General features: G+C 43.0%; 1 protein-coding gene across 1 annotated transcript in view; it reads right to left on the bottom strand.

The window, feature by feature from the left end:
- Positions 1–1,373: 1,373 nt before the first annotated feature.
- ror2 (receptor tyrosine kinase-like orphan receptor 2) overlaps positions 1,374–16,757 on the bottom strand; it is a 147,191-nt gene continuing 131,807 nt past the window's right edge. The window contains exon 9 of the mRNA XM_062031076.1: positions 1,374–4,916. Coding sequence (XP_061887060.1) covers positions 3,465–4,916 — 1,452 coding nt within the window. The 3' untranslated portion in view covers positions 1,374–3,464. The remainder of the gene's footprint in view (positions 4,917–16,757) is intronic.

Below are 16,757 nucleotides of genomic sequence, written 5' to 3'. Positions count from 1 at the left end.
ACCGGACTGCTGTTATTAGACCGCAACAGGTGTGGACGCCTGCACAACATGCTGCTCTGCTTGTCTCCATGGAGTCGCACTAGCAGGATTAACCATTAGCCATCATGCTGAATAGAGACACTTTTCTGATGTATGCCAACATTTCCCGCCCGTGTTTTGGTGAGAAATGCTCCTATTGGAATTCATGCAGCCCCTCATGTGTAAGAATCTAAGGAATGTGGAAATGTGATACAATTGTTACACTAAATATCGCTATATGTTTGTATTTAGTCATTTAATATGTCATTTAATATGTACAATCAAATGTATGATTAGGTAAAGCGGTGTTGTCTAAATGAACGTGGCTGTTTTCTTATCCATCCATCCATTTCCTACCGCTTGTCCCGTTCAGGGTTTGCGGGGGGTGCTGGAGCCTATCTCTGCTGCACTCGGGCGGAAGACGGGGTACACCCTGGACAAGTCGCCACCTCATCGCAGGGTCAACACAGATAGTCAGACAACATTCACACTCACATTCACACACTAGGGCTAATTTAGTGTTGCCAATCAACCTGGCTCCGACAAAATATAAGTTGAAGACATCATGAAAACATGAAATAATCCAATCTGTAGAACAGTAAAAACTTTCTTTAAATTATTTGCCTGCATGCCTCTAACTTTTTCCCTCAGAATAGCTTTCTCACTAGTTAGGATGCTTCCTTAAGAAACAAGGGATGTAGCAAGCCCCGGTTGTGGTATGGCTTACCTTTTTTTTCTTCTTTTTGTTTTTATTGATATAATGGTGATGTGAGTTAAGAAACAAAACCTTTTATTTTTCCCATTTTCTCTGGAAACGTCCTATATAGTTAAATGCAAATATTGACAGGTATGCCCTTTCTCCTTTCATTAAACATGACAAACATCAGTTAACAGCTGGACAAGGCCTTGAGTTGTTTTTCTATTTTGTTTTGTCGGACCAGTTGCGACAGCAGGGCTAATGTGGTTAATTATGCACCACATGACGTTGCACAAACGCTGCTGTACCTCTCTGTCTGATGCTGCGTGTCAGAAAAGACATAATGCTGGCTGCTTCAGACGTTTGTACGTCTGAAGCAGCCAGCATTATGTCACAAGCTGGCACTCTGTGCTACACATTATGAAGAGGGGGAGTGATCGAGAGCTTGTGAGTGCATGCCGTCGAGCAATTTGGGAGAGAATTCTCACAAGAACTCAAATACATATATGCTCGGTCAGATATCAAAACCATATTTGGGGAGAATTGATTGTTCTGTCTATCTGTGTTGGCCCTGCGATGAGGTGGCGACTTGTCCAGGGTGTACCCCGCCTTCCGCCCGAATGCAGCTGAGATAGGCTCCAGCGACCCCCTGCAACGCCGAAAGGGATAAGCGGCAGTAAATGGATGGATGGATGAATGATTACAGAGTAATTTTCATTCATGAATGAATGAAAAAATTGGGCTCCACCAGAAAAGGCACTTCTCATGGAGTACAAAAGAGCAGGTGCTTGAGCACCACGAGGGGATTTATCCGTGCAGTGCCATTTGTCATTATACCTGAGCTTCTGCTCGGGGCCCTGCGGCCACTAGAGGGTCCTCAAACACTGATATCACCAATCGTGTATAGAGGGAGTATGGACAACTAAACGAGAGGCGCCATGATTGGTACCTAGGACGTTGGCGGCTGTGCCCAGATGCATGCAATTGAGTCGTTCTGACATTAGTTTTCCTGACATAATAAACTAAATAATAAGTCTAAATATAGCTCATAAACCTTCAAGAAAAGATTTGTTTTTTTTCATCAAAATATAATTTTGTTGGCCATATTTGATGCACTCCACATTCATGCAGTGTTTATTGACCAGTGGCTCTCTAACACGGTCCCGCCGGCTAAATGTACTTCAGAAAATACACAGCAACCAAAAATAAATGCGTTACCCTTATTTTGCCAAAACATTCATTAGCTTTGGACCAACAATTACGGAGAAATTAGGACTTCTGTGTGAAGTATGTCAACTGTGGTGGCTGTCTCCAATGTATTGTTTGTAATCACTGCGCTATATATGCCTGTGCTTTTTTTAATGTTTCATATGGCATATGTTTCATGGCTTTCTGATTTAATTATCACCATTCTTGTATCCATTTTCTACCGTTTTTCCCTCTCGGGGTTGCGGGGGTGCCGGAGCTGCACTCGTGCGGAAGGCGGAGTACACCCTGAACAAGTCGCTACCTCATCGCAGGGCCAATACAGATGGACAGACAACATCCTATTGACTTGAATACTGAACTAATGTCGCTTTTTACTGCAATATTTATTAGTTTAGTTTGGATTATTGGTGAGAACGGCAGAAAAGGTGCAATTTTGAAGCAAAGTTTTGTCAGGCAAAGAGAATAAATTCACTGTTACTGAGCATGCGGTATACCACATTTCTCATGTGTATGTATATTTGCTTACCTCACACAAGAAACACTTATTATTGGCTCTCCAGCCTTCCCTGCGAACATTCACTTCCCATATTTTCTTCTTTCTGGGTTGCGCAGAAACGTACGCAATTGCTTCTAGCGTTTTTTGCAAGTGGCGCATCCCCATGCCGCACAGCAGGGCATGTTTACATGGCAAACCCTCGGCAAACACTCTTCAATTTACTAAATGTATAATGAGGAAGTGCAGTGTCGCTCAGCTGTGGCTTCAAACTGGTACGTAACATGGCGCCCTGTAGTCATGTGAATGCCTTTTGACTAATCATTGAGAAGATCACTTTAAACTGGGTTGTCCATACTCTCTCTATAAATGACTCTGGACATCACATGTCAACAGTTGAGTCTTGTTGGTTCTCATTGGAACTCAACTTAAGAAGGGCATTGCTCAGGAAGCAGTATTGATAATACAATTGGAATAGCTAAATTCTTATCAATTATCAACCCTCGATGGGACACAATGTTTGTTAATGACATGACAATTTTTTGGGCACCCATATGTCCAGAATAGTAACCATCATAAGGCATACATTCTACTGTTGGATGTACATGAATCCCTCATAATAATTTCCATAAAATCACACTAAGGTATGCACCAGGATACTCACATCAGTAAAACATAGGTTCAACTTTTAGCACTTCTGTTTTGGTCAACATTTTTGGTGACTTTTAGTTCCTTCTAATGTTCGAAAGCTCCATATTCCCTCTTGAGGAACATGACATGCAGATCGGGAAAGGATGTGTTCATTGGAGCAGGCAAGGTCACTTGTTAAATCAAACATTGGAATGTACTGTTGTGTTTGCAGGTTGAAAGACATATTAAAAAGTGGGATCATGAGTCTGTTATCTTCAAAGTGTACAGTCCAAAAGAGGCTTTTTTTAAACATTCACTAAAGGTCTCTGCAAAGTTCTCTGCAAACTTGCTTCATGCTGCCCCCTGAAAGCAAGCACGGTTCACAGAATAGTTTGTAGTTTCAATACACACACCCACCTATGATTCTGACAACTGGGTCACCAGCTCATCAGTTTGTCGAAGCACATTATCGCCCAATAATTCGATCTCAGGTGCTGATGAGTTCTCGTTTTGCCCAAGCTCGGCCTGGGACGTGGCGTCAGTTTGGTCCTTGGTCTTAAAGTCGTCACTGAGCAAAGCTGCTCTGTCTGCCACCGAGTTGCTGGAAGGACCGGTGGTGACATAGCCTGTTGATGTGGAGCCGCTTCCGCTGTGGTGGGACCCAGCTTTGGGGACTATCTGTGGTGGGTGTTGAACTTGCTGGTGGGGCATAGGCATGGAGATTTGCATGGGGTAAAAGTTGTGCAGATATGGGTAAGCTGGCATAGGGTGGTAACCATTGACTGGAATGTAGAGTTGTGGGGGGACCAATGGTCGATGCATCTGACCTTTCATTGGCATAAACTGGGCTTGATGGAAGGGGGAACTCTTTTTGGGGCTTGGGTAGCGTGATGCATTCACTGTGCTCATGCTGATGTTGCTCACTGGGCTGATGCTGAGAGAACTGGTCTGGGTGGTGTTGCTGGTGCCGGAAGTTTGAGCAGAGCTGTTGTAGTTTGAAAGACTCTCCCAAGAGCGCAGACGCGTGTGAATGTCCTTAAAGCGAGGCCTTCTTGCCTGGAATTCGATCCAGCACTCCAGCATCAAGGTGTATATCCAGGCCGGGCAGTCGTCAGGACACTGCAATACCTGGTGGCTGCGCACCATATCAATCACATTCTGATTGGAGTAGCCACAATACGGCTGCAGACCGTAACTAAAGGTCTCCCACAGCAAAACACCGTAAGACCAGATGTCAGAGTCTGTGGAGAACTTTCCATACATGATAGCCTCAGGTGACATCCAGCGAATTGGAAAAGAGCTTGTTCCCATCAGATTGTAATAATCGGCTGAGTAGACGTCCCTCAAGAGACCCAGATCTAGAATCTTAATGCCAAGTTTATCAAAAACCAGAATATTCCGAGCTGCGAGGTCTTTGTGGACAATTTGTTGGCTGGAAAGATACTCCATTCCGGCAGCAATCTGGGTGACGACATGAAGGAAATCTGTTGGCTCCAATGTGGATTTTACCGTCCTGTCATCATCGGAGCTGCCAACGTCCGAGTTGGGGGAACGCATGACCAGGTACTCATGGAGGTCTCCAAGGCTGGAATACGTAAAGATCATGTTCATTGGCTGCTCCTTAGTGACCGCGCCCACAAGACAAACAATATTCTGATGCTGAATGTGCGAGCGGAGCAGGGCCTCATGGCGAAATTCCTCAGCCAGGATGGGATCAATCTTGTCCTTTAGTGTCTTAATGGCCACCACCTGTGTTGGCTCACCAGGTGCAGTGCCGTACAGGTGACCCTTGTAAACCTTGCCAAAGCGATCCTCACCCAGCTCCTCCATAAATCGAACAGCTGACACATTGATCTCCCGCAGCTTTGCCTGCAGTCACAAAATGAAAAAGGACACATTCTTTAAGCCAACAATGAAAAAGTAGCATTTTGTTTGCTAGAATACATAACATAATAAGGGTGTCTTAGAATTGTCGATTCAGGGGGTTTGACTATGAACTTCAAAGTGGAATCATGGCTGCATGGATGCAAGGCCTGTGGAGATGCGACGGCAGTGCTCACCATGCCACCGCACACCTCGGGCCTGGAGATGTAGCTTTGACCAGTTTGCTCGGGCAGGAGGCCTCTGCCACTGCTCCCCTCTAGCAGAAGATGATTGATATTAGCCAACTTATGTAGCTTCCGTATGTGTTGAAGCTCACGCCCAGTGCCGTTATTCCAAAGCTGACCAACTATAAGTGCTGGGTTGGCAGGTTCTCTGCTATGGCATCAAAACAGTTCCAAAATATGCGCGTATAAAACCACCCTCTGCGCATGTGAGGCCTCTGTTTGCGCGTGCACTGTTTCTCTGTTCCTGCCTTTTGGCACTTTGTGGCGGGCCTTAAATTCATGGCCCGGCAACAATGCTTTTTTCTGATTGGTCGCTTTAAATACCTACTGTATTCTGGTCAGAGCCAATCCAAGGGAACTGTTACCATCAAATGTCATTTCTGACGGACATTAGACAGTTCCTCCGGGCTTTTTTTGTGATTGTTTTTTTTATTATTGCAGCAGTATTTTCAGGAAACTTCCAACTTGTGGAAAACATACTGTATGTCCGAGCACCAATGAATTAGCCAGTTTTGATAATAACGGCCTTTCAGTATAACAGCGTTACTAATTGCGTTATTTTTTCCCAGTAACGAGTAATCTAATTAATTACTGTTCCCATCATTGCAACGCCGTTGCCGTTACTGAGAATGTGAAGTGGCGTGTTACTACAGTTTGGTTAAATGAAGTGCAATGTGTCAGGTTTCAGCCACACATCAGAAAGCAAGGGTGATGATGACAAAATTATCGGCAGGAGCGGAGAAATCCGCTGAAAAAGGTGCACGATACAATAGTATCATCTTCTCTCATCCCTGTCCCTTGGCTGACAGTGCTTGGTGAGTTTGCGCGCACACTGACACACACACCCCTCCCCTCAGCGTCGAAAAAAATGTTGACATAATCTAAATCCAATTATATTTAATTTCATCTGGTATATGGTGGGACAAGTTTGGAATATATCCAATCACAGCTCTTCAATAGCGTCAAATATGAAAAATATGAGGGTGGGGATTAGCAACGATGTAGAGCCAATCATATGAGGGGCCGTTAGGGACATTATTCAGAATTACCTCTTACATACACTACTGAAATGCTCTCACATAAACAACTGAAATGTTTTTCTCTCACACCCTACTGAAACACTCTTGTACACACTACTGAAATGCTCTTATAAACACTACTGAAATGCTCTTACATACACTACTGAAACACTCTTATAAACACTACTGAAATGCTCTTACATACACTACTGAAACACTCTTATAAACACTACTGAAATGCTCTTACATACACTACTGAAACACTCTTATGAAGACTACTGAAACATTCTTACATACACTACTAAAACACTCTTATACACACTACTGAAACACTCTTACATACACTACTGAAACACTCTTATAAACACTACTGAAACACTCTTACATACACTACTGAAATGCTCTCACATAAACAACTAAAATGTTCTTCTCTCACACACCCAACTGAAACACTCTCATAAACACTACTGAAATGTTTTTCTCTCACGCACACACACACACCTGGAATTATTTTTCACTAGTATGTATAAACGGATTTCACCTGTGTGTGTGTGTGCTTTTTACACGTGCGTGTGAGAGACAACAATTTCAGTAGTATGTGTGCAAGGATTTCAGTTATGTGTATGAGCGCATCTTACCAGTGTGTATGCGAGCATCTTACCAGTGCGTATGCGAGCATCTTACCAGTGTGTATAAGAGACGTTGCATTCCAGTTCCGGTCACCAATAATCCCCGCCCCTTTTCAGACAATTAAAAAAAAAATTGTTTTTAAAGCCAAGTTACAAAATGTCTGCCTGACTGCCGACAAGTAGCTTAACCGAGGCGGGAGCTCTACTTCATAATTTGAGGGCTTCAGCGAAGAATGTAAGAACACTTTCAATGCAACAAGGGTCGGGCTGCCGCCGTGGATTGCCCCTGCGTGCTGTGACACCTGAGCGGCCACACAGCGGTGCCTTTCTCCTCCCGACAGCTAAGCAGCCTGGAGCACTCGTTCCATTGCGAGTTTGCGCCGCAGCATCATCAAGTGCAACGTTCCAGCTCATGGACATCGAAGCAAGAGGAGGAAAAGGTAATTAGACATTATTTATTTCTAAATGATTGTTGAATCCCACGCAATGTAAGGCAACATGGCATTGTAGTGAGCTAACCAGTTAGCCTTAGTGTGCCTCCACTACAAACAAGTTAGCAACTAGTGTTTCCGCGGCTCCTAAGAGTCTGACATCTATTGCAAACTTGCCGTTTGTCTCAGAGGAAGCGGACAAAAGTACATAGTCAAATCAGCTAGTAATGTTTGCAGCGTTGTTGCTATGGTAACATGTCGAAATGTGAGTCACGTCATGGTACGTCAGTAGCTAATCATATACTAATAAGAATGGATTACATTTATTTAGCCCTTTTCTATCGACTAGATAAGGAATCCCCAAAATACGGCCCGCCAGCGTCCAAAATCCAGGCCCGCGGGAAAATTTTTTTTTTATTTAAATCTGACTTTTCTAATTAATTTTTTGGTGTCTCCTAGCCGCTCAGGCAAATCGTATTGTCTAAAAATGCATTTCCCTGTATGATTTATATTGTCTTAGCTGTTTTCATGTGATCTGATTGTTACATTCTTATTTCAGAGTCAACACACAGCTGCACGACCATTTCAACAAGGACGAAACAAACAACCTCTGGATTCATGGAAGTTGGCTTCCAAACAAGTTCTCTCCACACAAATATATTGTTTGGAATATTAAATATTCCAAACAGACTAAATATCCTTTTTTTTTTTTTTTTCTCCTCAAAAAAGACTCCTTATGTCGTATTATTCATATACTTTTCAAATGTTCTTGTAGTCACACAATCTTTTCAGTATATTAGAAGGAATCTTTACCTGACCTGTTTGGACTGTCATCTGCAGTCTTCTTCAGAAGGGACACCTGACTGCTGTGATGTGTTGCCTATCAGCTCTTCTTATAGGCCTGGACAACCAGGCAGACTACTTGATGGTCAATGGGGGAGGAGCTAATAGTCACAGTGGTCAGGTGACCCTTCTGAAGAAGACTGCAAATGACAGTCGAAACATCCATCCATCCATTTTTCTACCTCTTGTCCCTTTTGAGGTCGCAGGAGGTGCTGGAGCTTATCCAATATCAGGTAAAAATTCAATTTAATATACTGAAAATATTGTCTGACTACAAGAACATTCAAAAAGAAAACTAATGTATCCTCTTTTTTTGACAGAAATTGACTTTCATTCAAACATAATAATTTGTTGAAAAATATATTATTGACATGAATCCTATTGATTATAAAAGATTGATAAATGGCATTTCAGTCCAGCTTCTTCAGCTCTTAAAGTCTTCTCTACGGGAAGAACAGATGGAGTAAGTTTCTCCAAGCTTAATGATTGCTAAAATAAACATATAAGTTAATAAATGTAACAATAACACAAGGAACACAATTAATTCTGATATAACTTGTCCACCAAAAAGGGTTGTGTCCCAGAGAAACTTCTTACCTCATATTCATTTTGAAAAAAATTGGACTAAACATAAAATATTTAAAATAAAGTTACAATCATGTCACAGTTGTTACCTTGTAAATCTCTTCTGTCTAAATTCATCCAGGCTGTTTCTTGAGAATGCTCTTTTTTTGTCCCATTGAAAAAGAGTCAATTAACCAAGAGTGTCCAATCTCACAATTATTCTGGACTGAACTTTCTGTTGTACTGTTTAGTACTTACAATATACTGTTTAGTACTTACAATATACTGTTTAGTACTTATAATATACTGTTTCAGTTCAAAGAAAGGGTTCTGTTCTTACAAGGTAAATGTCATAAAAACTTCAGTATGCTGTCAAACTGCTGAGGACACAGAGCATGTGGACCAGCTCAAGCAGGATTCCATAGCTGGCCTTGAAAACATCGATAAGACCATGGTGCCTGGCTGTGGTGCCTCCAATTTGGGTTTCTACCCAGGCTAATGTGGCCTCTTACCATCTATGACATACCAACCACAAAGGTAGAAAGTTTGAGAGAGAGGTTAGCTCATTTGCCAGGATGGGGATGGGTCTTCCCAAATGCTTCAGTAACATCGGACTGTAAGGAAGAGGTGTTCTGAAACTTCCTGTTTCCAGCCTAGTAGAGGAGTTTAAGTGTGCAAAGATAAGGCTAGAAATGATGCTAACAGAGTCTCGTGACCCATGCGTTGCCCAAACAGCTCCTAGCCTTGTGACTGGCAGGTAATAGACTGCAGCGGCAGCTACTCTGCAAGCAAAGGAGGATCTTAGGCATCCTCAGGAGATTTAAATCTCCTGAGGATTGAGGTAACCCCTCATGAAACGGCCTGTAGAGATGAAATAGTCTTGTGATTTTTTCCCCACACATACATATTACGCTCTACCACGGTATCGAGCACTATTTTTTTGGATAATCTAATTAAGACATATATATGTATATATATATATATATATATATATATATATATATATATATATATATATATATATATATATATATATATATATATATATATACATATATGCATTGTCTTTTTAATTCGTTTTGACATTTAACATTGTCACGTTATCGATGGGAAAATTCATTTTTAGACAATATGATTTGCCTGAGCGGCTAGGAGACACTGAGAGTAACAAGCGGTAGAAAATGGATTAGAAAGGAAAGATTAAAAAAATAAAAATAAAATAAACATTTTTTTTTAAATTAAAAAAAAAAACGTTTTTTTTAACTTGGGACTTCCCGTGGGCCGGATTTTGGATGCTGGGTGGCCGGATCCGGCCCGCGGGCCGTAGTTTGGGGACCCCTGCACTAGAGGCCAGACAGGTGAAGACCAATGCCCTGCCCCGCCAACATTATGTCATACATCCACAAGAAAGTTAATCCTAGAAGGTGCAAAGTCATCTAAAGACATAGGCCAACTCGTGACTGGAAAATGGCGCTGGCTCTCAATCAAAAGCTTTGCTTTCCTTCAAAGATAGCCAGACCTTGTGCTCTGGTCCTCCTCACTGCACATCGTGTACATAATCGAACTCATGGTTCTCTAGGAGGCTGCAGTGGAGGAGACATTTGAACGCAAAAACCTGGCAGCTGATGCCAAGCAGAATGGATGGAAAGCCAAGATCTGCCCAGTGGAAGTTGGCTGCAGAGGCTTTGTGGGCCGGACAACCATCAGGCTGCTTAATTAACATTGAGTTTAACATTGGAGTTTGAGGCCAAACCCTGCGAAACACCATCAAAGCCCTCTCAGGGGCAGCAGAGGCAGCAGAGGCAGCCAGTCGGTGGCTGTGGGTGAAGAGGAGCGACACCATCTGGAGCTCTAGTAAGACCTACAGCACATAATGGTTGAAAGCAGAGGGGGACGCCAGGTGTTGCCGATGAGCCCTCTGGAGGTGGCGTGGGCCTGTCATTTAAACACCGGTGAAGGAGGGCGCCAACATTATGCTGTCAACCATCCCACTCTACGTCGCCCCATTTTGCTATGCCACCCAACCAGGTCCAACACCTTAACAGCATTGAAGCAGGTCCAATGGATGTAGCCTACTGTTACCACTCTACTCAGGTCTTTTGTATCATGGGATTGTTCCATCTAGTCTTAAAATTGAACTGATAGGTAGAAATCATTTGTAACTATAACTAATTAATTTTTCAAGGTAAGATGACCAACACTCAAATCTAAAACTTTTATTATATACACAAAATACCTATTCCTCACAAATCTTTCTAAATCTGTGTTAGTGAGTATTTCTTCTTTGCCAAGATAATCCATCCCACCTCACAGGTGTGGCAAATTAAGATGCTGATTAAACAGTATGAATATTGCACAGGAGTGCCTCAAGTTGCCCATAACAAAAAGGCCACTCTGAAATGTGCAGTTGTATCACGCAGCACAATGCCACAAATGTCTTAAGTTTTAAGGGAGTTGGCATGCTGACTGCAGGAATGTCTACCTGAGCTGTTGCCCGTGAATTGAATGTTCATTTCTCTACCATAAGCCATCTCCAAAGGCTTTTCAAAGAATTTGGCAGTACATCCTAACAGCCTCACAACCGCAGACCACGTGTTACCACACCAGACCAGGACCTCCACATCCAGCAGGTGCACCTTCATGATTGTCTCATTGCCTCATGTTGCAGCATGACAATATTGTAAGGATCTGTACACAATTCCTGGAAGCTTAAAACGTCCCAGTTCTTGCATGGCCAGCATACTCACCAGACATGTCACCCATTGAGCATGTTTGGGATGCTGTGGATCGGCGTATACGACAGCGCGTTTGATCCATCCATCCATCCATTTTTTACTGCTTGTCCCTCTCGGGGCCACAAGTGTTCCAGTTTCCGCCAATATCCAGCAACTTTGCACAGCGATTGAAGAGGAGTGCACCAACATTCCATAGGCCACAATCAACAACCTGATCAACTCTATGCGCAGATGTTTTGCACTCTGTGAGAAGAATGGTGGTCACACCAGACTGCTTTTATGAACTACCCAGATCCCCAATAAAACAAAACTGCACATGCTGTTTAATCGGCATCTTGATATGCCACACCTTTGAGGTGGGATGAATTATCTTGGCAAAGAAGAAGTGCTCACTAACACAGATTTATACAGATTTGTGAACGATATTTGAGAGGAATAAGTATTTTGTGTATATAGTAAAAGTTTTAGATCTTTGAGTTCAACTCATTAAAATGGGAGCAAAAATAAAAGTGTTGCATTTATATTTTTGTTCAATGTAAGTTTATATAATGCAACATTGCAATTACCTGGCAAGCATATAGACAGAAAAATATTGCCTGTTGAAATAAGCTATCTTTATGGTATCAAGTTGTGGTTAAAGATTGCAAATTTTGACAGGCGCACGGCATCCTAATAATTAAATAGGTTGCAGGGTAAAACATGATGATTGAAATACACTAAGAATTGGCTTATTTTATCTAAAACGAAGGACGATACTTGGAATTTTGGTAATAATCCAATACCAAGTAAACACAGTATGCTATTTATACCAATACTTTAACTATCCATCCATCCATCCATCCATCTTCTTCCGCTTATCCGAGGTCGGGTCGCGGGGGCAGCAGCCTAAGCAGGGAAGCCCAGACTTTCCTCTCCCCAGCCACTTCGTCCAGCTCCTCCCAGGGGATCCCGATGCGTTCCCAGGCCAGCCGGGAGACATAGTCTTCCCAACGTGTCCTGGGTCTTCCCCGTGGTCTCCTACCGGTTGGACGTGCCCTAAACACCTCCCGAGGGAGGCGTTCGGGTGGCATCCTGACCAGATGCCCGAACCACCTCATCTGGCGCCTCTCGATGTGGAGGAGCAGTGGCTTTACTTTGAGTTCCCCCCGGATGACAGAGCTTCTCACCCTATCTCTAAGGGAGAGCCCCGCCACCCAGCGGAGGAAACTCATTTTGGCCGCCTGTACCCGTGATCTTGTCCTTTCGGTCATGACCCAAAGCTCATGACCATAGGTGAGGATGGGAACGTAGATCGACCGGTAAATTGAGAGTTTTGCCTTCCGGCTCAGCTCCTTCTTCACCACAACGGACCGATACAGCGTCCGCATTACTGAAGACGCCGCACCGATCCGCCTGTCGATCTCACGATCCACTCTTCCCTCACTCGTGAACAAGACTCCTAGGTACTTGAACTCCTCCACTTGGGGCAGAGTCTCCTCCCCAACCCGGAGATGGCACTCCACCCTTTTCCGGGCAAGAACCATGGACTCGGACTTGGAGGTGCTGATTCTCATCCCAGTCGCTTCACACTCGGCTGCGAACCGATCCAGTGAGAGCTGAAGATCCTGGCCAGATGAAGCCATCAGGACCACATCATCTGCAAAAAGCAGAGACCTAATCCTGCAGCCACCAAACCAGTTCCACGACCAGGACGAAAACCACACTGTTCCTCCTGAATCCGCGGTTCGACTATCCGGCGTAGCCTCCTCTCCAGTACACCCGAATAGACCTTACCGGGAAGGCTGAGGAGTGTGATCCCACGATAGTTGGAACACACCCTCCGGTTCCCCTTCTTAAAGAGAGGACCCACCACCCCAGGTCTGCCAATCCAGAGGTACCGCCCCCGATGTCCACGCGATGCTGCAGAGTCTTGTCAACCAAGACAGCACCACAGCATCCAGAGCCTTAAGGAACTCCGGGCGGATCTCATCCACCCCCGGGGCCTTGCCACCGAGGAGCTTTTTAACTACCTCAGCGACCTCAGCCCCAGAAATAGGAGAGTCCACCACAGATTCCCCAGGCACTGCTTCTTCATAGGAAGATGTGTCGGTGGGATTGAGGAGGTCTTCGAAGTATTCCCGCCACCGATCCACAACATCCGCAGTCGAGGTCAGCAGAACACCATCCGCACCATACACGGTGTTGATAGTGCACTGCTTCCCCTTCCTGAGGCGGCGGATGGTGGTCCAGAATCGCTTCGAAGCCGTCCGGAAGTCGTTTTCCATGGCCTCGCCAAACTCCTCCCATGTCCGAGTTTTTGCCTCCGCGACCGCTGAAGCCGCACACCGCTTGGCCTGTCGGTACCTGTCTGCTGCCTCCGGAGTCCCATGAGCCAAAAGAACCCGATAGGACTCCTTCTTCAGCTTGACGGCATCCCTCACCGCCGGTGTCCACCAACGGGTTCTAGGATTACCGCCACGACAGGCACCAACTACCTTGCGGCCACAGCTCCAATCAGCCGCCTCGACAATAGAGGTGCGGAACATGGTCCACTCGGACTCAATGTCCAGCACCTCCCTCGTGACATGTTCAAAGTTTTTCCAGAGGTGGGAATTGAAACTCTCTCTGACAGGAGACTCTGCCAGACGTTCCCAGCAGACCCTCACAATGCGTTTGGGCCTGCCAGGTCTGTCCGGCATCCTCCCCTACCATCGCAGCCAACTCACCACCAGGTGACTATTGATACCAGGTGACTATTGATACCAATACTTTGACTTTAAATGTCAAAATTATTTAATAAAGTTGTGAATTTGCCTCTAGTTAGATTATAAATATGATAACAGGAAAAATATTTTATCCAAATTAAAATGTTTTCTGAACTAAATGCAACTAAAACAACATATATGCACAAAAATAATAACTCATTTATTATGTTACATTACACACAATTTATTTCAACATGAAATAACAGATGCAAAACTAACTTTCCTTACATATTGGAACATTTTTAGAGTATTTGTAATCTCAATAAGTACTGTAAATTTGAAGTCAAACTATGAAAGCATGGCGTAGATATTTATAAAACAATCGTGCCTTCTTTCATACTTCCTCTAAATGAGCCGTTTGGAATTTGCCTCATTTGTGATGTCAGTAGATATCTCTGTAAATGGTAAAGTTTTACACAAAGAGCTTTGCGGTAGTCCACCATTATAGTCCGACACTGTAGTCAAAGAGTTTGTTCTTTTTCTCTAGCCTCTTGTTGTGAGGGACCGGCTCGTACATGTACATGCATCCTCCACTGTTGCCATTTCTAATACAAACTAGGGTTATCCCGATACCAATAATTTGGTACCAGTACCAATATGTATGTTGATGCTTTTCGATACTTTTTGATACTTTCTCAAATAAAGGGAACTACGAAAAAGTGTCAATTTTGGCTTTATTTTAACAAAAAATATTTCAATACAATACAAATATGTTTCCTATTGCACTCAAAGAACAATTTTAGAAGATTAAAATACAAACCCCGTTTCCATATTAGTTGGGAAATTGTGTTAGATGTAAATATAAACGGAATACAATGATTTGCAAATCATTTTCAACCCATATTCAGTTGAATATGCTACAAAGACAACATGTTCAAACTGATAAACTTTTTTTTTTTTTGCAAATAATCATTAACTTTAGAATTTGATGCCAGCAACACGTGACAAACAAGTTGGGAAAGGTGGCAATAAATACTGATAAAGTTGAGGAATGCTCATCAAACACTTATTTGGAACATCCCACAGGTGAACAGGCAAATTGGGAACAGGTAGGTGCCATGATTGGGTATAAAAGTAGATTCCATGAAATGCTCAGTTATTCACAAACAAGGATGGGGCGAGGGTCACCACTTTGTCAATAAATGCGTGAGCAAATTGTTGAACAGTTTAAGAAAAACATTTCTCAACCAGCTATTGCAAGGAATTTAGGGATTTCACCATCTACGGTCCGTAATATCATCAAAAGGTTCAGAGAATCTGGAGAAATCACTGCACGTAAGCAGCTAAGCCTGTGACCTTCGATCCCTCAGGCTGTACTGCATCAACAAGCGACATCAGTGTGTAAAGGATATCACCACATGGGCCAAGGAACACTTCAGAAAACCACTGTCACTAAATACAGTTGGTCGCTACATCTGTAAGTGCAAGTTAAAACTCTCCTATGCAAAGCGAAAGCCATTTATCAACAACATCCAGAAACGCCGTCGGCTTCGCTGGGCCTGAGCTCATCTAAGATGGACTGATACAAAGTGGAAAAGTGTTCTGTGGTCTGATGAGTCCACATTTCAAATTATTTTTGGAAACTATGGACGTAGTGTCCTCCGGACCAAAGAGGAAAAGAACCATCCGGATTGTTATAGGCGCAATGTTGAAAAGCCAGCATCGGTGATGGTATGGGGGTGTATTAGTGCCCAAGACATGGGTAACTTACACATCTGTGAAGGCGCCATTAATGCTGAAATGTACATACAGGTTTTAGAGCAACATATGTTGCCATCCAAGCAACGTTACCATGGACGCCCCTGCTTATTTCAGCAAGACAATGCCAAGCCACGTGTTACATCAACATGGCTTCATAGTAAAAGAGTGCGGGTACTAGACTGGCCTGCCTGTAGTCCAGACCTGTCTCCCATTGAAAATGTGTGGTGCATTATGAAGCCTAAAATACCACAACGGAGACCCCCGGACTGTTGAACAACTTAAGCTGTACATCAAGCAAGAATGGGAAAGAATTCCACCTGAGAAGCTTAAAAAATGTGTCTCCTCAGTTCCCAAACGTTTACTGAGTGTTGTTAAAAGGAAAGGCCATGTAACACAGTGGTGAACATGCCCTTTCCCAACTACTTTGGCACGTGTTGCAGCCATGAAATTGTAAGTTAATTATTATTTGCAAAAAAAAATAAAATTTTATGAGTTTGGACATCAAATATCTTGTCTTTGTATTGCATTCAATTGAATATGGGTTGAAAAGGATTTGCAAATCATTGTATTCCGTTTATATTTACATCCAACACAATTTCCCTACTCATATGGAAACGGGGTTTGTATAAATTAAAGGGCTTTAAACACATTGTGTTTTTCTTGTTGCACTCAAACAACAATTTACATTTTTCCATATTACATATAGTCTGCCATAATCAAGGATTACATTTGAATATGATAAAAAAGCTTTATTGACATTATATCAAATCATTTATGATTTATGTTTGCCAATCCAGGTATGTGCTTGAAGAAAAATATAATAATTAGTAAGTACTAAAAACAAAACTATGGATAAATATACACAAATAAGCCATGGAGCAGGTAAAATACACGCTAAAGATAAAACAGAAATTGTAGCAATTTGTTACCAAATTC

This window comes from Entelurus aequoreus, linkage group LG21 (assembly GCF_033978785.1).
Source record: "Entelurus aequoreus isolate RoL-2023_Sb linkage group LG21, RoL_Eaeq_v1.1, whole genome shotgun sequence".
Lineage (NCBI taxonomy): Eukaryota > Metazoa > Chordata > Actinopteri > Syngnathiformes > Syngnathidae > Entelurus > Entelurus aequoreus.
The sequence above is the reverse complement of the archived record's forward strand: the minus strand, read 5'-3'. Positions and strand labels throughout refer to the sequence as shown.